At 37.0% G+C, this 20,927-nt stretch overlaps 1 protein-coding gene across 13 annotated transcripts in view; it reads left to right on the plus strand.

The window, feature by feature from the left end:
• The window catches only part of MIA2 (MIA SH3 domain ER export factor 2), a 119,302-nt gene extending 101,075 nt beyond the window's left edge, over nt 1–18,227 (plus strand). For 12 of the 13 annotated variants that reach the window (XM_043988254.1, XM_043988258.1, XM_043988256.1 and 9 more), the window contains 4 exons: nt 2,393–2,536; nt 12,936–12,979; nt 15,167–15,383; nt 17,611–18,227. In XM_043988254.1, the coding sequence (XP_043844189.1) occupies nt 2,393–2,536; nt 12,936–12,979; nt 15,167–15,383; nt 17,611–17,795 (590 nt within the window). In that variant the 3' untranslated portion in view covers nt 17,796–18,227. The remainder of the gene's footprint in view (nt 1–2,392; nt 2,537–12,935; nt 12,980–15,166; nt 15,384–17,610) is intronic. The other variant, XM_043988261.1, reaches the window with a different exon arrangement.
• The last annotated feature ends 2,700 nt before the right edge of the window (nt 18,228–20,927 follow it).

The following is a 20,927-nucleotide window of genomic DNA, read 5'->3' on the forward strand; positions in this document are numbered from 1 at the left end:
TTTTATTATTAGGTGTTATAATAACCACAAAAAATTATAGGTAAGGTTGAAAAGAACTGAAGCCTATCCTTTTTTGGTTCTTCTCAATTTACCTTTAAAAATGCTTCTAAACACAACATTTCTATTCTTAGTTTCCATCTAAAGAGCTGGTGAAGTATCTTCCCTTCATTTTGCTTTCTCTTATTATCTATTTTATTTTCGTTCTTTTTTGTTTATTTGTTTGTTTTGATGAAGGTAAGGATTTGGGACATGCATTTTAATAAGAATAGAATTCACTTACCTCCTGGCATATATTAGTCATGTAATACTTGATTGCTTCAGAAATTTGCTTGTGTGTATTTATAATCTTTTCTTATACATAAGGAGCTAAATATTTAAACATAAAATTTTCAGCCTTTTAGTTTTAACTTTATAAAGGTTTAGCTAGTTAATTCCAAACTAGGGATAAACTAAATCATTTAATCCTAAAGGATAATAGGGAAAAGAACAAATCATAAAGAAATAATATCATTAAAGATACTTTCATAAAGATAATTACAACAATAAGACAACATATCAAAACTTACGGGATGCAATCAGAGAAGCCCTCAGGAGAGATTTTATATTGTTAAATCCACCAACAAAAGAGAACTGGAACAAATTGATGAATGAGACATGCAAAAAAATTTAAAAATCAACATATCATAAAAAAGGAAAATCTGAAAGTCAAGGAGGAGATAAAATACAAAACGAAAATACCCCCAGAAGATCATAAATAAAACTTGGAGCTGTTCTGTTTTGTTCTTTTAACTGTTAACACAATGATAGGTCAGTAGCTATTGAAATAAGAAAAAGAAAGAGAACGCACAATTGAAGACAAAATAAAGGAAATTATTAGAAATTATTTTGCCCAATTACCAATAAACCTTGTAAAATAAATTATATAGATGAAGAGTTACAAAAATTTAAAATACCCATATTAAGAGAAGAAATGGGGGTTAAAAAAAAAACAATTGAACAATCCTAAAGGAAAAAATCCTAAAGGTCAGATGGATTTACAGATAAATTCTATGAACCATCCAAAGACCATTAATTACAATATTAGATATAGTTTACAAAATGAGGGAAAGAAAAGATGCTATCAGATTCCTTCTTTAAGACATATATGATCCTGATATCTAAACTAGGAAAAAACTACAGGCTAGTCTCCAGTGAATATTACAGTAAAAATATTGAATTATATTTTAGTGAAGAGATTATAAAACATTTTTTAAATTATATATTATGACTGAGTTGGATTTATATCAGGAAAATATAGCAGATTGGTTCAATATTGGAAAAGCTATGAATAAAACCTTTTTTAAAACAATTAAAATTATTTATGTGATTTATATTTAAATGATTTATATATAGAGATTCATAAAAGGCTTTGATAAAATACAGTACTAATTTGTGTTTTTAATTTTTACACAAACAAAAAATAAAATTATTATTTCCATAATCATAATAGAACAGAGGGAGGGAGTATATGTGAACTTAGTCTCTGCTATGAAGAGCTTACTTTTCTTTCTAAGTTTATAATATATTCAACATGTAAAACTGTCCTACTTGTCTGGAATTCCTTGTGATTTCCCTTCTGTTCTCTCTCTTTTTTTTTTTAATCTATCTCTAACTCCTTGTCCTTCTCCCTGACCTCACTTCCATCCCTATCAATTGAAAACGAAAGCAAAACCCTTGGAATAGATACACATAGACAAGCACAATAAAGTCCCACATTGGTCTTAGTCAAAAAATAGATGTCTTAATCTGCATCTTGAGTACATTAACTCCCTCTCTGTCAGGACTACTCCTGACATACAGTAATATGCTGGTAAATGTTCAAAATAGTTCTCTGGGAAATGTATGCATGTTAAGCTTTTAAGAGTAATCTGTATTATTAAACCTTGTCCTCATCACTTTTTAAAGACTTAGACAGTCAACTAAACAAAAAATCAAGCCCTGATTTGTAGTGCTTGCAATTTTTGAGATGTAAATATTCACATTGAAAATTGAACAATTGGCTCTCTTGGCCTGAGCTGACTTCTAGCACATCCTTGGTACTCTAGAATGGGGGGTGGTAATTACATTAATTATAGTTAACTCTTTCAGAGTTATTTTTCTTTACATTGTTGTTGTATAAATTGTTCTGGTTAGTTTGTTTGGGTGTCTTTAAAAAATAATAGCACAAAACAGCACCCTAAAAATTAATTTATAGACACAAGTTTCTGTACCTTGTAAATTTTTTTCTAGTTGTACTAAGAACTCGAAATTTATTTATTTGGTATGCCCTCCCAATGAAGTCCACTTTTTAAATTCAGTGGAACTAATTCTTTGTGTTTGCATAAAATATTATTTCATTTCTTTCTCTATATAGGTTCAAGAGGACCAGGGCATCCTCTGGAATATCAGAATGTCAGTGAGAAAGGAGAATTTTCTGATCCCCAAAAAGCACCTTCTGACACTGGATCTCTGTCACCTCCATGGGATAGAGATCGTAGAATGATTATTCCTCATCCAGGTATGTATGTTGGGCAACTGAGAGTCTAAAAAGCAATTAGCATATATACCTCATTAGAAGGCACTGGTACAAAAGGGAGGAAAAAAAGAATAAAACCAGATAAATTGTGATTATTCTCATGACACAAGTGTCCCTTACTTAACAAAAAAAATTTAATGCAGCATTCCTTGAAATAATTGAATCCCCATAATTCATCTGAGATTACCATGTGCTATAGTGTAAAGACCACATCTGAGAGTCATTGTGACACTTTGGACAGACAGACCTCTCTGCCTTAGCTTCCTCAGTTTTAAAATTAGGAGTATAGACTACAAAAGTCTATGAACTGCAGTTCGACACTTTGGATATAATACTTTAAGGATGCAGCTGTTATATAAAACACACTTGCAGAGAAAAAAGTTCATTAAAAATATGTTTTATCAAATCCCCCAAACAAATCTACATTGACATTGTAGCCAGTCAAAAAAAGAGACTAGTTAAGTACTCAAATTCCAGGAAGTAAATCAATCATAGCATTTGTAAGCAGATTATAATATGTTTTCTCTCATTGATAGTATAAGTTTTTGCTTGTATTTCATAATAGTTTAAGCCATTATAAAGTCTTAAACCTTAGATAGAAGTTATATTTGTAATTTTCAAAGCTTATTAGATTGAGAACATTTTTTTAGTAGTTTGTCCATTTTGATGTATTGGGGTATTGAAGATTTTTTTTTCTTCAATAGGATGTGTAAACAAGAGTCATTATAAAGTTGGACGCCATGATTATTATTATTACTGTTTTTTGACTGATTCTTGGCAAATTCAGAAAAAACTGAAAATAATTCTCACCATATACATCAAACAGAACATTCAGTGCTTTTAGAAATTATTGACCTGGAGAGATAACTCGTGAAGATGTAAAGAAGAAAAAAATAGCACTTTAGCTCTAACAGATGTAGGGATGTTACAGTTTATTAGTGTTCAGGAATATTTGCTTCCCAGTCTTCTTTTCTGCTCTTTATACATGAAAATGTTGGTATTTAATAAGTTCAAAACAACAACAATTAGAATTTTTAAAAGCCTTTTGTTTCACATAGAAACTTGGGGTCCATAAGAGAACTTTTGTAGTTTCCCGAAGGCATTCCAGCCTGTTCACTTCTTCATTTCTGGTACCATTTGAGTGTTCATTTGTAGTATCTTTTCAACTTATATATCTTTTTGTTTGTTTGTTTGTTTGTTTGTTTGTTTGTTTTTGCAGGCAATGGGGGTTAAGTGACTTGCCCAGGGTCACACAGCTAGTAAGTGTCAAGTGTCTGAGGCTGGATTTGAACTCAGGTACTCCTGAATCCAGGGCCGGTGCTTTAACCACTGCGCCATCTAGCTGCCCTATAACTTATATATCTTGATAAACAAGCTATATCAGATGTATATCTACCTCTGTATCATAATCTGAACAGCATTCTTTGTCTTAGACCAAAGACTTTTGAGTCATTATGGATCTCATTTAGGAAGCTCTGCAGTGTCGCAGAGCATAATGCAATCAGTATATAATTTCATCCACAAATAGAAATAGATTCTATACATGAAAGACCTCATCATCTATAAAGAATCTCTCCTTAATCTGGACTGTGTGATGGATCTCCTTTATAACAATAGCAAACACTTTATCTGATTCATATCGCACGATATCAGGTTGAAAAATAGCATAGTGATGGGGCACTGGACTTGAAATCAGAAAGACTTGAGCTCAAATGAAGTCTTAAACTAGTTGTGTGAACGTGGGCAAGTCATATTACCCTTCTGTGTCTCATTTTCCTCATTGGTAAAATGAGGCTTATAAGGTCCTTTACATTTCTAAATCTATAAATTTTTGAGCTTTGTTGTAAATGCTGTAAATGTAAAGACATGTTTAGTTTTGACATATGCATGATGTTAAAGGAGAGCCTTTATGACAGTAGCATTTTGCTTTACCAAATCAAATAGTTTTTCAGTCAACAAACTATAAAAATGGTGGGATTATACTACAGATGCATTAGATATAAAGAGATAGTTTGTTGTGTATTGGCGCTTGTGACAGCCTAGTCGTGCTCTTCTAATGTATGTAATGTTCTTCAGTGTATGCATAGATTATTCTCATAAAAGTATGGGAAAGTAGGCATATGGCTCAGTAGTTTCTAATTGTGTTTTTATTCATATATTAACATCTGAGATTTTTTTTCTACATCTTTGGTATCTTCCTGCAAATACTGTAGAAATTGATTCCTCACTATACTCAAAATTGCATTGCCTTTGGCAGGGAAGTCTTGTACATACTTGATTTAGTCTAGCTACTTCTCCTAATTTTGTCCTCTTTAATGCTATTTCTACTTCTTGTATAAGCACACCTGGGACTGTGAGTCCAACTGTGGTGCACCCACTACCTTCAATAGTGAAGAGAAGTTTTAGAAAAATCTCTGCAAATTTTCCATCTTTTGTTTGTTGTACTTCCAGTTTTATCATTAAAAGCCCTCAGGATGATTTTGCTTTACAAGAATTTCTTTTCAAGCTTTTCTTAAACTAGATTTTTTTCTCTTGTTTTATGAAGCAGTAGTATTCAAAATCTTTCTTTAAGATTTTGCAGATGAGCTTATTATATTTACAACTGGTACCAGTGACTACTGTATCATTATACTTACCTAGTAAGTGAAGTCTTAGTAGACTGAGGAGGTTTTTAGGCTCTCTCAGCTTATTCTTTATTGGAAATTTCTGTGTGAAAGAATTACAAACCATGTTCGTGACCTTTCATCCATTCTCGTCCCATTTTTTGTCATTAATAACTTATTTAAATAGATTAGATTGGAGTTACTTCATTGTATACTGTATTTTTTTCTCCTAGATTTGAATTAAAATTTTTTTTTCTCTTAACAAGTTATTGGTTTGACTATACAAAGAAAGCTGATTTGAGAATGTCTCCCACAGCAATGAGTCAATAATTATTTAAGTACTTATTAGGGGTCAGGCACTTTGCTAAACACTGGGTTTATATAAGGAAAGGCAAAAATAGTTCCTGCTCTCAAGGAGCTTACATTTTAACGGAGGAGACAACCTGTAAATAACTAGATACAAACAAAATAATTTAGAATGGATGGAAGTTAGTCTCACAGGGGAAGGCACAAGCAGCTTGAGGGACTGAGAAAGCCCTCCAGTAGAAGGTGGGATTAGCGGTGCTTTTTGAAGAACTTAAGATACACATACATGCAAACAAACATACATACATACATACACATACCTGTGTGCATTACAAACATTCCATACATCAGAGAGAGCCTGTGCATCAAAAATGAGATAATTCCTGTCTGTTAAAATATAATTAATTTAATTTTTTGCAGTGTTACTCATATTCACTATGTGCAGTGCTTTCCAGTTCTTTTCTCAAAAAAATACATTCATGAGCTATGGTAGTGAAACTTCTATATAGTCTTCAAGTCTTTAGCATCTCATTCTTTACTCCTGGACCATGTTTTTCAGTATGGTCCTCTAACTTACGTCCATCCACCTTTCTTTGCATCGAAGTGACAGATTACCAGTGTAAGAAAATATATGGTTAACAGAAACAGCGATTAAGTAGTAAAACTTCATCCCATACCTATAGTCCTTCATCTCTTTGCTAATAAGGAGATATGTAATGTCTTTCATTGTTCACTGCCCATCATTATTTATGTTTAGTTTTCATCTGAAATTTTAGAGTTCCAAATTCTCTCCCTCCAGCCCCTCACCCACTAAAAAGTTAAGCAATATGATAACAGTTATACATGTGAAGTCATGCAAAACATTTTCACATTAACCATGTCTCCCCTGTCCTCCAAAAAATTAGGAAAAATAAAGTGAAAAAAATAGGCTTCAATCTGTACTCAAGAGTTCATCAGTTTGCTCTCTTGATATAGAAAGTATTTTTAATCACGAGTCCTTTGGAATTGTCTTGGATCATCATATTATGTTGGCTTGGCTTACCCATAGAATCTATACAATATTGTTGTTACAGTATTCTCTGGTCCTGCTCATGTCACTTTGCATCAGATCATACAGGTCTTCCCAGGTTTATCTGAAACAATTCCTCTCATCATTTCTTATAGCACAGTAGCATTCCATAACACTCATATGATTTAACTCCTTCAACCATTCCCCAGGTGATGGGCATCTCCTCAATTTCCAATTCTTTCCCACCACAAAAAGAGCTGTTATAAATATCTTTGTACATATGGGTCCTTTTCCTTTGATCTCTTTGGGATACAGACAATAGTGATATTGCTGGCGAGGGGGAGAAAGCAACTAAAACTGGGTCTCTGGGACCCCAAGGAATTCATTATTAACAGTTATTTTCTCAGACAGTACTGGAAAAGAAGATCTGGGATGCAATGTCATTAAAGAGGGGCAAAGTTAGACTAAAGACCAGAACATAGAAGTATGAGAGGGAGAATTCTAAAGTGAAGGAAAGTTTCTTAATTATGGTGCAGGAGTTCCATGTACCATAGTGGAAGGGAAGAGCATCTATGAAGTGGGGCATAGATAGAGGTCAGTAGAGATGGAGAGTAAGCAAATGTGAGTTGGGGTAGAAGATACAGTTATGAATAGCAAGGTGAAGAATGTCAAACTGTTTCTGTATCCATATTTTTGTAGTACATAAAGTTTTGGGTACTTTTTCTATCTGTTTTCCTTCACGCTCCCCTAATGCTTTTCAGTTTATATGTAGTTTCTCAGGTTAATTAAAATTTTTGTGGGTTCTCATGGCTAATAGTTCTTACTTTTAAAATTTATTTTATTTTATTTTTTGTGGGGCAGTGAGGGTGAAGTGACTTGCCCTGGGTCACACAGCTAGTAAGTGTCAAGTGTCTGAGACTGGATTCGAACTCAGGTCCTCCTGAATCCAGGGCCGGTGCTTTATCCATTGTGCCTTCTAGTTGCCCCTATAGTCATTACATTTTAATTTAATTTAATTTTATTTTGTGGGAGCAATGAGGGTTAAGTGATTTGCTCAGGGTCTAACAGCTAGTAAGTGTCAAGTGTCTGAGGTCAGATTTGAACTCAGGTCCTCCTGAATCCAGGGCCGGTGCTTTATCCATTGCACCATCTAGTTGCCCTATTACATATTTTTTAAAAAGAATTTCAGCTACTTGTAGACAGGGAATATTTTTCTGTCCTACCACCTATGACAACGCCGTCACATGGTTGCTGAATCAAATTGAAATACTTATCTTCTTCCCCCCTCTCTTCTTGTGGTTGTAGGAAGTGGTCAGTATTATTCAACGAAAAGATGCATATTGCATATGCATTCAGTTGACATCTCTTATCATTTTAATCCTTACAACATTTGTCACACATCTCTTGCTGTTCACATAACCACCACCTTAATACAGACTGCCATCACTTCTTATTTGGACTGTTGGAATATTCTTTGTCAGGGATGCTTTGACTCAGGCAGGTCCCCTGTTTGTTTAGGTTCAGTGTTGGAACAAAATGAGACATCCATAGGTCATTCAGTTAACAAAAGGGGATTTTTCATTCAGCCGTAGAAAAGAAAGGATATTCTACAAGGATTCTGCAGTACTTATCTGAATTAGGGGGACCTCCCCTTATCTCCATACTGAAAAACACAGGAAAATGCATCAAGTCCAGAAGTCAGAATGGGATGACGTTTGGAGATATCCTCCACTAATTCAGAAGGTCTTTGACTTCACATGGTTGGGATGTTTTATGCCCTTAGGAAACCGGGAAGCCAAGTCAGTATGGCTAAGAAGCTAGAGTGCAGGCAGTCATTGAGTCTAATTGAGTCCCAGAGAGATTTGTTGCCAAAAAACTCAAAACTAGTCTTACCTATGTATAGGGTAAGGGGAAAGTCTGGTAGTTAGTGAACCTGTAAGACCTCCTAATTAGTCTCTCTTCTTCAACTCTTCACCATTCTAATCCATCTTCCATGTGACTGCTAAAGTAATTTCCCTAAAGTGCTCATATACCCCCAGTAAACTCCAATGGTTCTCTATTACCTTTAGGATCAAATATAATATATTCTCTCATTTAATACTCTCCACAATATGATGCCTTCCTACATCTCCATTCTTACATATTCCTCCTTTCCTCCTTCTCTTTGGTCCAGCCACATTGGTCTACTTGCTATTATTGCTCACATATGAGCGTCATCTCCCATTTTAGTGCCTTTGGAACTGTCTCTCCCCGATGCAATGAAATGCCATCTCTCCTAGCCTCTGCTTCCTGGAATCCCTGGTGTCTTTCAAGACTCAGCTCAAGGCTCACGTTCTGCAGTAGGGCTTTCCTGGTCAACCCAGCTGCAAGTGCCTTCCCTTCCATTTGCCTTGTGACTATTTTGTATGTGTCTTGTACAGAATGTAAGCTCTTTCAGAATGGGGATTCTTCTACTTCTGTTTTAGCACATCTCCCTATGTGTGCCTAATAAATGCTTGTTGATTGGTTGAAGATTGCTATTCCTGTAAGAACTGATATTTATATGGCATTTATATTATGCATATATAATCCTAACTCATTATTACAGAAACCCTATGAAGCAAGTACTGTAGGCGTCATTAGCCCCTTTTACATATGAGAAAGAGACTAATCCTGCAGCCAACAAGTGTCTGTTAGGAACTGTGATTGGGACTCAAGACTTTTTTTTTTGCTTCGAGTTTCATGTTCTTTCACTGAATTTCATATAGTAATCACTCAACAAATAAGTCAAATGAATAAAGCTCAGCAATTCCTACAGCATTTAAATGATTGAAGTGCCTTATTGTCAGCAGCATCTTAGGGAATGAGGTGTTTCATTTTAATTATTCAGGTAACTGAAGCTTGAATGTGGAGAGTTTTCTTAAATGCCCACATACTTTTTTCCCTACTTAAAACAGCATACTGAACATAATTTTATGAATATGCTCTAGTGTACTAGATAGCTTTTTTGGTTTCTTTTGAAGTCAGCTGGCCACTATTCTATTTTTGTCTTTGTGTTTGCCTCTAACAGAGCCTCTCATTTTCTTCTCTCTACTCTTATGGGTTTTTATTTCTAATTTTTCTATGGCCTGGAAAGCCAGATAACTAATCCTGTAAGCAATTTTAGGTTACCTGAGAGTCAGGGAAGCTGTTAATAAGCTCCTCCAGAGGAAGAGACTTGGTGTGAGTGCTGAGACACTGTAAGCTCTACTCCAGATGCCGAGAGGTCTCTCTCTTTCTCTTGCTTTGGGTTCAGGGCTGCCTTCCAGCACTTGGAGATTGCTGGAATTCTGGCCTCTGAGAGAATGGGGTACTACTGTACTCGCCTTGTTGTCATCTCTCTCTTTTGACAGCTTTGTTCTGCTTCATTACTTGCTTTGTTTACAGCCTTTTCAATTTATTCCTTCTTTAAGTTAGATTCTCAGAAGCTTTTGAAATTTAAAGAAGGTACTAAACTGCTAGCCTAACTTCAGAAAAAGAAGCTGTGCTTAGACTAGTACTTTGCTCTATGAAATAAGCTTCTGATTCTCCCCCAGTTGCAAATTATAGGGACGATAGGAGCAAGGGTCAGGTTGAGAAATAGGACGGCCACCCAGGTCAGCCTGCATCATGTCTGTACAGATACAACTTTATTCTTTTGTTGAAGAGAATTCCTAGAGCATCAGTTATGCCAATATTAAACTGAAAATACAGCACCCTTTCAGGATCCTTCTTCCCACTTTCATTCATACTTTGTGACTGGGTGCCCCACAGGGTCATGTGACCACTTCAACATTCTAAGCTTAAGGAGTTAGGGTTTTCTAATATTGTCACTGATGGCCCATGGATGTGTTTCCTGTTAATATCAGTCAGATAGACTTCAGTTACCCAGGTATTTACCTAAGGTAGGAAGCAGCATGGTAGACAGATAGAAGGTTGACCTTGGAGCCCTGAAGATCTTAAGTTCAAGTCCCATCCTGGACACATACTGGTTGTGTGACCCTGGTTAAATCACTTAACTTCTTAGTGCTCTAGAAAGCTCATTAAGACCATAAGTTAAAGAGAAGGTATCAAACAGCATTGGGAGAGGGAGCTTCCTCATCTGGATGTTCCCTATATCAATGAAATCACAAGTCCAGTTCTTGTGGTATAACAAGATCAGTTGGTACACAGTATTTCTCTAGAGCAGAGGTACATTCTTCCTTTGCACTTGGGAAGAGTGAGCTTGGACTTCAGGTACAAGGGTAGTAAGGCACAGGTGTGAAGAACACATGGGACAGATTAGTATCTTTCTATTCCTGGCCATGGAATCCCTTTTCTTCCTTGGTGAAGAGAAATTGTACCACTGAGGGAGCAGAGACACACACAGTCCAGACAGACATGGATATAGAAACATAGTCACGGAATGAAAGCAGTCTTGAGGAACAGGCTTCGTGACAGCATAGAAGAGAGCTATAGATTCAAGAGAAAGCTAGCATTGGCACTTGGAGAATCAAGCTAAGAGTAAGAGCAGATACTGGGAGCACAGCTGAGTAGCCTATCCAGCAGAGGTTCTGCACCGCTGGGGAGCTGTGAATAGTCTATGAAGAGAGAAAGGATTTCCAGTACCTGTAATACAGGGGTTTTGAGTTGTGTTTGCCACGTGTGTATCCTGCACGTTTGCCTCACTACCACAGTACTTTAAATTTGAACCCACTCTTTCTATAGATGCTTTATGTATTTGTGGGAGAATATACCCCAGATTTATGGGGGACCAGCTGTTCTTACTATTGTCATTTGGTAAATGCATTTGCTAAGAGCTAATTGTGTCTCCCAGTTGATAATGGGAAGTACTTTGGTGGAGGTTTGTGAAATACAGTGTTAGGGGTAGTTACCCACAGAGTACCCTTATTGAATTTTAAGGGAGCAGCTACCATCAGGGGACTCATTCTGCAAATATGAGGACAATATGGGGAAGTTACATAAGCTTCTGTATAACCATAAGTATTTGACCTCTCTTCTATTCATGAATCCGTTTCCCACATACTTTTGCCACCCTTTCCTATACCCACCTTTACACTGAAATTACCAAATAGCAAAGTATCTATTTAATTGGAAGAGCACATCAAATTCTTAAATTTACTTACCTCCTGCAGGCCAGATTTGAACTCAAGTACTCCTGAATCCAGGGCTGGTGCTTTATCCACTGCGCCACCTAGCTGCCCCCAATTCTGCCAATTCTTTTACCAGACTCTCCAATGAGAATCTATAAGCTGTCTTTCCTTCATGGTTTCTAGTTGTAACTTCCTTTATATCTTCCAGTTTCATTTATAACAGAAATGTCAAGGTTAGTACAGTGCACGTCCTCCAGTAGTATATGTACACACCTTGGTCATCAGACAAGGATCTTGGATTTCAAATGCTGCCATCTCTACAACAGGAAACTGCATCTTAGCCATTTTGCCCATTTCTTCTTTTCAGGGGCTACCATGGCCAACCCACTAGTGCCCTTCCCTGCTGCTACTTTTGCTCTTGTAATCATTTCTTTCTTCAGTTTGTCCACAAATATGCTGGGGTAGGCACAGTGAGGTCTCCATAGGAATTAGAATTCATACCATGGAAGTATGAATAAAAGAAATAGTTTATTAGCAAGTATTAATGAGCATGATCTCATTCTTACGAATAGAACTCTCATTAAGCTGTAGACTTACTATGCTGACTTACATGGTTATCTATCATTTTAGGTATAAGTGACTTCATACTTTACTGCCAGCACAGTTTCTACATAGTTTCAAGTGAAAATGCCAGTTATAATTGGATGATTCATAATGCTTTTAAAAGTGATCTTTGAATTCAGCCTTGAAATACAGGGGATGTCAGAAAGAGCTCTTGAGCCACTGGGATTATATCCATTAGATAGATTTTTTTTTTTCAGCAAGAATTTCCACATTCTCAGTTGCTAATCTGTGGTACAGTGTAGGAGGAAGGAAGGTTTGAGAGGTAAGAAAATTTGCCCATCAAAGTTATAGATCTTTCCTTGACTCTTCAGTAGCAGGATTGCCTGGAGATGAAGAATCACCCCACTACATGTAGCTAGAGTTTTTTTTATTGTTTCTTTGGGAAATGTAGGGGGAATTTTTTTCCATAGTGACCTTGAAAGTTCTCCATTTCATAACAAAATGTGTGCTACTACCAATGTGGCATATACAGAGATGGGCAATAGGAGAATAAAATTACATTTTGAGGGGCAGCTAGGTGGCTCAGTGGATTGAGCACCGGCCCTGGAGTCAGGAGTACCTGAGTGCAAATCTGGCCTCAGACACTTAACACTTACTAGTTGTGTGACCCTGGGCAAATCACTTAACCCCAATTGCCTCATCAAAAACAAAACAAAACAATTACATTTTGAGAATTTATCCTTTAGAGATAAATATGAAAATAATGATTAAAAGGTGTAATGTGTTTATCATTGTCTAACTATGTCTAGATGAAATGGAATCCAACAGGAATGATACCAAAGATGATTTTGGCGTAAGTACTGAAAACATAATTTTATCCTAAAATCCAGCATCTTAATAATCTTCTAAAAGCTACTTCTGTTTGGAAGAATTTATAATGCACCTCCTACTAATAATTATCTTCTGTGTTGTCTTAGGAATTGTCTACTTATAGATTTGGGCTATGTTATTAGTTAAGTGAACTTAAACTTGCTTTTGATTTTTCTTTGGATATATGTTTTAAATTTATTATTGTTAATAGTCTATATTACATATAATATAATTGTAATATTGTTTATTTGAGTTATTTTTAGTATTTAATATTATAACATCCATTATAATAAATATATTATTGTTTGCTAATGCTGTTATTTAAATGTATTATTTTAAAAATTGGTAATCTTGGTTTTGGTCGTGTTAGAAATGAAGCCATAAAAACCTTGCAGTTTCCCTGTATACTCACCCCAAAAGAATGTTTTTTAGAGTTGCTTCTTGATGTTCTTGCATTGTAATTATATGTTCTCTTTTTCAGTAATATATCACTGTGGACTAGAGCTATTTTCTGTTTAGTTAATGAAGTATGCATGAAAGCCAAGAAAGAGCTACACAGTGTGTTCTCAGGAGAAGTTGTGAAATATTCTCAGGGATATTCTAGAATAATACAGACATCTGCCTGAGATGTCTTAGAGCCTTGCTTCCCAAACTGTCTTCTTTTTTTTTTTTAATCGTGCACCCTTATCAGAAAACAAAATTTTGAACATTCACCTTAAAATTGAGTATATTTATAAATTATATGCATTTTCTACTGTACTAATAATTACATGTATTATAAAACTTACACAGAGAAATTTTTACAGGACAAGGTAAAGATGGAATAATACTGATTCTAGAATTTATAGAGTCAGAGTGACATGCGTAGACATGTACTTTAGGAAAATCATTTTGGTGTAGCTATTGAGGATGGATTGGAGAGGGATGAGACTTGAAGTGTGGAAACAAAGTAAGAGACTATCGCTCTGATCCAGGTCAGAGATGATAAGGGCCTGAACTTCGGTTTTGCCTGTGTGAGAAGAGACACCTAAACATGTGTGAGATATGGTGTGAAGGTAGAAACAAGATTTGGCAATTGATTGGATATGTGAGGCAAGAGAAAGTAAGGACCTAGTGTTGATGCTAAGGCTGCAAACCTAGATAACTAGAAGGATGGCGGTGCCCTCCTCAGAAATTGGGAGCTTGGGAACAGGGTGGAACATCAAGTTTCAAAATACCCAGTAGGCAGGTAGTAATTTGGTACTAAAATTGAGGAAAAAGATTAAGGGTATATATAGATCTGGGAGTTACCCAGGAGTTGATAATTTAACCCATTAAAACTGATGGAAGTCACCAAGTGAGAATGTATGGAGAAAAGAGGGCACTGAACAGAACTCTGGGCTACACACACAGTTAAGAGATATGATATGGATTATGATCCTGCAAAGGAGATTGAGAAGGAACAATCAGACCAGCAGAAGGAGAATCAGGAGAGAAAAGTGAGTGAGTACCCAGAGAGAAGAGAATAAATATCCAGGAGGAAAGGGTAGTCTAAAGTATAAAATGCTAAAGTGAGGTCAAGAAGAATGACTGGGGGAAAGCTATCAGATTTGGCAATTAAGAGGTCACTAGTAACATGGAAAAGAATTGGGTGAGAATTTGAGGGCAAGGAGGAGGTTGAGAACCCGGGAGACCAGAAGGATGGTTATGTCTGGGAAATAGAGAACTTCAGAAGAGGGGTGAGTCTCTGAGGCAAAGTTAATGTAATCATAAACAAAACATAACCTGCTCATCCTGTGCTGCTTATTCTTTTCATTAAAAAGAGGTACAAGAAATTACTCACTACCACTGTCCCAAAACTCAAAATCCACTCCCATGAAGGGAGGGAGGAGGAGGAATTACTTTGGCATCTGCTACTGGTGGCTGGATCAAATTAGATTTTAACTTTCCTGAAGGGCCCATACTCAAGCAGTCACTTTGAAGGCCACTGATGGGAGGGGGAAGAGTCTTCAAAAGTCTTCAACATCCCCCTTGGGGTCATGCCACAGCCCCATTTTGAAGACCTGTGGCTTATAGAAGGGCAAGGAAAAAGAAGAGGTAAACTTAGTAAGGTCCCTTCTAGACCTGAGATTTATGAAAAAAATTACTTTTTCTGTCACTGTAGTTGTTTGTCATTTGTCATTATTAACAGAATTTAAATATGCCTGACCCATCTCTCGTACCTCAAAGTGAAGTAGCTGGCCCAGGCTTTGTTCCACCACCTCCTTTGTTGCCAGTGGATCCAAGAGGGTCAAAAATGAGAAGAGGACCTCCTGTTATATCTCCTCTTCCAGGAATTATGTATGGACCTCCCAGGGGATACTTTCCAGCAAGGAATTTCCCTGGCCCACCCCATCCTCAGTTATCAAGTATGTAATTTTTTTTTTAACTTATGTTGGTTTTGGAGAGGAAAGCATGTATCCATTTTTTCAATGTTCAGCACATATTTGTTAAAATGGTTAGAATTTTTGTTACTTTGGTATTGATTTTGAACTTAAGTATTTCCTCTTGAATTTGGAAAACTAACCACTTTAATGCTGGGATTTGTGTATACTTGTAGTTTAATTATTTGTTTTTATTCTTTATATTTATTTTGTTGACTCCCTGTTAGAATATAAAGTCCTTGAAGGTAGTGATTGTTTCCTTCTTTGTATTTGTATGCCAGTGCTTAATCAATGCCAAATTGATTAATTGATCATTTGGTTTTTTTTTTTTTAGTGAGGCAATTGGGATTAAGTGACTTGCCCAGGGTCACACAGCTAGTAAGTGTTAAGTGTCTGAAGCTGGATTTGAACTCAGGTACTCCTGACTCCAGGGCCGGTGTTCTATCCACTGCGCCACCTAGCTGCCCCCCATTTGTTTTTACCGTACTCTTGGTTTGAAACAAGTATTTTACTGGATTGCTTACCCAAGAGACAATGATTATTTTGGCAACTGTAGAAAATAAATATAACTTGTATTTTGGCATTTAAAATGCATTGTTTAATGAGAATGATTTACAGGTTGTTGTTGTTTTTGTTTTTTAATTTTGTTGAGGCAATTGGGGTTGTTTTTAAGACCAAACTTGAAGGTTTGTTGGGTCATGTTTTGGACTAAATAATTTGCTACATTTCATTGAAGTACTTTTATCAGCCAGTTAACAAAAATTTATTAAGCACTTATGTGCCAGACATTGTACTAAATGCTAGAATACAACAAAAAGGCTAAACACAACAATCTTTGTTCCTCACATTCTAATGGGATAGAAAATTTGCAAATAATAATGTGTATATAACCATATGTAATTAGAAGCTAATCTCAGAAGATACTGAGTGGGACCAAGACGGGCCTCCTGTAGAAGGAAGCCAGAGAAGCTAGGAGGTTTAGGCAAGGAAGTCTAGCATTAGTCATGGACAGGGTTGGGAGATAAGGACTAAAAAGTAATTGGGGCCCGGTCTTCCTTCAGAAGACTTTGTCTTTGATCCTGGAGATAATAGGGAGCCTTGGGAGTTTTTATTGAATAGAGGTGTGTATGCCTGGGTGACTGGGAGGATGGTAGTAGCCTCAGCAGAAAAAGGGAACTTTGGAACAAGTATAGGTTTGGAGGAGAAAAGTAATGACTTCCATTTTGGATATGTTGGATTTGAGATGTCCAGTAGAGATTAGTGGTGGATATAGAAATCTGGGAATCAGTGACATAGAAATGACCTTTACAAACATGGAAGCTAATAAGTTCACCAAGTGAGATATTGTAGAAAGAGAAGAGGGAAAGGCCCAGGACAAAGCCTAGCGGGACATGCATGTTTAGTGGGCTTGACTTAAATAAAGAATATTTTTTAAAATCCTACTAAGTGGTGACAGCTAGGTGGCACCAGCCCTGGAGTCAGGAGGACCTGAGTTCAAAAACTTACTAGCTGTGTGACCCTGGGCAAATAATTTAATCCCAATTGCCTCAAAAAAAAAATACTATGAAGTTACTTCATATATTCTCCCTGACATTGCCATCCATGACTTTAGATTTGTGCAAAATAATCACAATTCCAATGTGTTAGTAAGTAAGGTCAGTTTTGTTTGGAGAATTTCTTAATAGTAATTAAGATAATTGAAGATTGTTTAGGGGTGATACAAGACCAGGAAAGGGACTCTCTGATCTAAGTGAAGCACATGACAGAGACTGGATTCCTTTTGTGATTGACAGCCACATGAAAAAAATTCTTTTTTGCAAAACAAATTTTGACTCAGTTTTATCTGTTTAAGTCTTTCTATCCCTTACTAGTCTATGTGTCAAAATATTAGATTAATGCTTAGGGAAGAACTGTAGTTGGATCTAAAATTATGGATGCGCCTTTATAATTGTGTATAAGATATAATTATAAGTTTCATTTCTTCAGAAAATCATTTGTTCAGTCAGTCCAATTCAGTGACAAACAGCGATCCTGCCATGTGTAAGGCATGTAAGCAAAATGTAATTATTCTGGTGTCAGAGAGACTTAGAGCTTGTGGTCCGTGTAACAGATATGTATTGGGGATGCTATAAATTAGTGTTGCGATTCTCATTTATGATGCAGTGGAGATATTTAAAGCTAAAACAGATTTTCTACCAATCTCTTTAAACAGTGAGAAGTGTTTATCCACCCAGGTCCTTTCCTCCATATCCTCCTCCAAGAGATGGATTTTTTCCTCCACCTCCACCTCTACCTCTACCTCCACCTCCTGAAAGTAAAAATGAGCAATCTTCAGAGATGACTCAGCCTTCAAGTGAGCCTGCTGCTGATCTTGAAGAGCCACCACAAGAAATCTGAGGGTTCTTTTTTCACCAAAATAATTTATGTATTTTTTAATCATCTCATTCTCGGTTTAAGTAACTAAGTTTAAGTTTAAGTTTAAGTTCATTGGTTTTACTGTTGCTCAAATTGAAGCTTGATAGAATAATAATTTTCATTGTAAGGTTTTGTCAATAAAATGATTTAACTGAGTTCTATGAATAAATGGTTTCCCATTGTACAGAAACTCCTCATAAGTTTGAAAATGTTCATTTTAACTTGGTTAACCAAGCCACCATAATCTAAACTAAATAATATGCAAGTTTTAAGTGATTAATTCAGCTCTGGGAAATATTTGAAATCGCTAAGGCCATTCCTGCCTGCTGAGGGCTCTATTTATTGTGGTTATAAGACAGAGATAAAAGTAACTTGATGTTTACCCTAAAATAATAAATTTCAGTTGGTTTAAAAGATTTGTTTTGCATTGAAAATATTATTTAAATCAGATAATCTCTAATTGTGACTGCATTAGGTAGTTTTATTATAGTTCTGGTATAATATAAAAAATACTCTTCTTTGTACATAAACTGTGTGACCCAAAGTAATAAAATTATATAAACTTTTCAAATTGAAGTTGTTCTCATTTCATTTTTAAATTTAATTTAATTTAATTTTTGGTGAGGCAATTGGGGTTAAGTGACTTGCCCAGGGTCACACTGCTGGTAAGTGTTAAGTGTCTGAGGCCAGATTTGAACTCAGGTACTCCTGACTCCAGGGCTGGTGCTCTATCCACTGCGCCATCTAGCTGCCCAGTTGTTCACATTTCAAAAAAAGAATAGAACTGAAGTATGCAAGTTATGAGGAGTTGCATATTTCAAGAGAGGGTTGGTCTAAATGGCTTCTAATATCTCTTCTAACTCTGAGATTCTGTAAGTCTAGGAATGAAATATTGCTTCATGGGAAAGATTAGTCTGAGTTTCTCTATGACCCATTCATTAATCAACTACAGATTATCACCTGTTGGTGGCTGGGTCTATTGTTAATGTAATAGTGAATTTAAATCCTTATTCTATAAAAAGAGAAAGGAGCTAAGGAAACTTATCTACCTCAGGTAAGCCTCTTTTTGTAAGTACTGTATACTTATTAAAGAAAGGGCACTCAATAAATGTAATGAACATCATCATAACAATTGTCTGCATGGTTATCCTAAGATGTTACATTATGAACTCCATGAGGGTAGGAACTAATCTTAGGTTAAATAAAACTTTATGTATTCCCCCAGCACCTAGCAGAGTGCTCTGTCTATATCACAAGTTCCTGATATGTTCTTGTTGAATTAAGGCAGATAGATCTTTAAAGTCCTTTCTAAAATATCTGTTAGCCTAGGCTTTCATTTTACCCTCATTTCTGCACATGATATAGTGATATTTGGGAAGAACAAGGGCAGGTGAAAGTTCCAGAGAGACAGATGTTGGTCTTGTGTAAAGAAAAAAATGGTCCCAAATGGAGTGGGCAGTCTTCTGGAGTAGAAAGTCACTGGAGGGCAGCTAGGTGGCATAGTGAATAAAGCACTGGCTCTGGCTTCAGGAGGACCTGAGTTCAAATCTGGCCTCAGACACTACCCTGGGTAAGTCACTTAACCCTCATTGCCCTGCAAAAAAAAAAAAAAGAAAAGAAAAGAAAAGAAAAGAAAAGGAAGAGTTGTAAACAACTAGCCATAGTTTTAACTCTCCCATGCTATTAGAAATCAAGACATCTTCCAATAATAGGACCAAACCAGGGTATGTAGAGCCCTTGGAGGAGGCAAGAACCTTGAGAAGGAATAAGGGCCAAAGAGGGTTTACTAGAACTATGTCCAAAAAGAGTATGTTGTTATCAGGTCAGCCTTCCTGGATATTGGGATCTTAGAAACCACTGGACCAGAGAGCCTTTTCTCTTCTGGTATTCCTTTGTCACTGGGAGGTTAGAAACAACCTGAGAAGTCAGATGTACTATGCTGCGAGTCTCTTGCCCTGAGATGGGAGAGTGCCATTTTGCCAGGCAGGGACAAGTTAAGGACCACCTGGGTTAGATGGATGCTTTGACTGGCACAAGGGCCCAATTGGGCAGGGGTAGCTAGCTCCTTTGTCCTTAGGGGGATCAGATGGTCTTGTGCCTAGGACAACATGGCATCACCACCCCAAGGTCCCAATTGGCACAACTCCACTTCTGTTCTTTAATAGCGCCAACCTAGTAGTTTAGCATATGATGTGTGACAGGTGCTGACAGGACCCATAAATAACTATGCAGTGGGAGGCATTAGCAAAATTCCTTCATTGGTTGTGATCCCAAAGGGGAGAGCCTTTGATCATCCAGCCTCGTGCTTTTCAGACCCCAAACCACATGGCCAAAACCCATGGTTACCTCTCAGGAATTCAAGATCTTCTCTGCCCCAAGATTCACATAGCAGCTACACAGCTTAGTATGCAGCCCACTGGAACAACTAGCCAGAACCCTAATTCCCTAGGGTATCCCAAATTGTCATACCACTGAAACCCACTTGTGTATACTTCTCTCTTGTAATGAATGGAGCCATAGTCACCCAGGAAAGATGGTGGTTCCCAGGAGCCAGGTCCTTATAGGTGGGGGCCCCCTGAGTCAGTAGAGGAGGCAGGGGTCTAGGGTGTGGTATGGGCTGGAAGCTTCAGTCTCAGGCCTAGTCAACACTTGTTTGTGAAGGGTTTGCACACCAGAGGGACCTAGACAATTGTGATGCGTCATGTGCCCTGTCCATTTAGCTATAAAAGCCACATGCGCTTCTTGTTCATCTTGCATCACCCATTCCAAAATGGAAAACTCTGGACAAAGAGCGATCATATGAGCCTCCACCATTGTTCAATAGAAACTAGGGCCCAACACCAGACAGACAGCTGCTTTGCAAGGGTGGTGTAGTGAGTGGATGTTCTAGGGAGCTCAGAACTCCAGAAACCCTAACGATTGCATATTTGGGCCACCTCTAGGTCCCTGCCAAAGGCTCTACTCAGCCTGTTTATTATGGACAGAGACCTCCAGAAGCATGAGCCTTGAAGGGTCATAAGGGCCTGATGGAAGAGACTGCCGGACAGCGTGCTTTATGTTATTCAGGGAGCCTCACTTGAAAGAAATAGACTTGCAAGTGACTCAATAAATGGG

The sequence above is a fragment of the Dromiciops gliroides genome, chromosome 2 (genome assembly GCF_019393635.1).
Source record: "Dromiciops gliroides isolate mDroGli1 chromosome 2, mDroGli1.pri, whole genome shotgun sequence".
Classification (NCBI taxonomy): domain Eukaryota; kingdom Metazoa; phylum Chordata; class Mammalia; order Microbiotheria; family Microbiotheriidae; genus Dromiciops; species Dromiciops gliroides.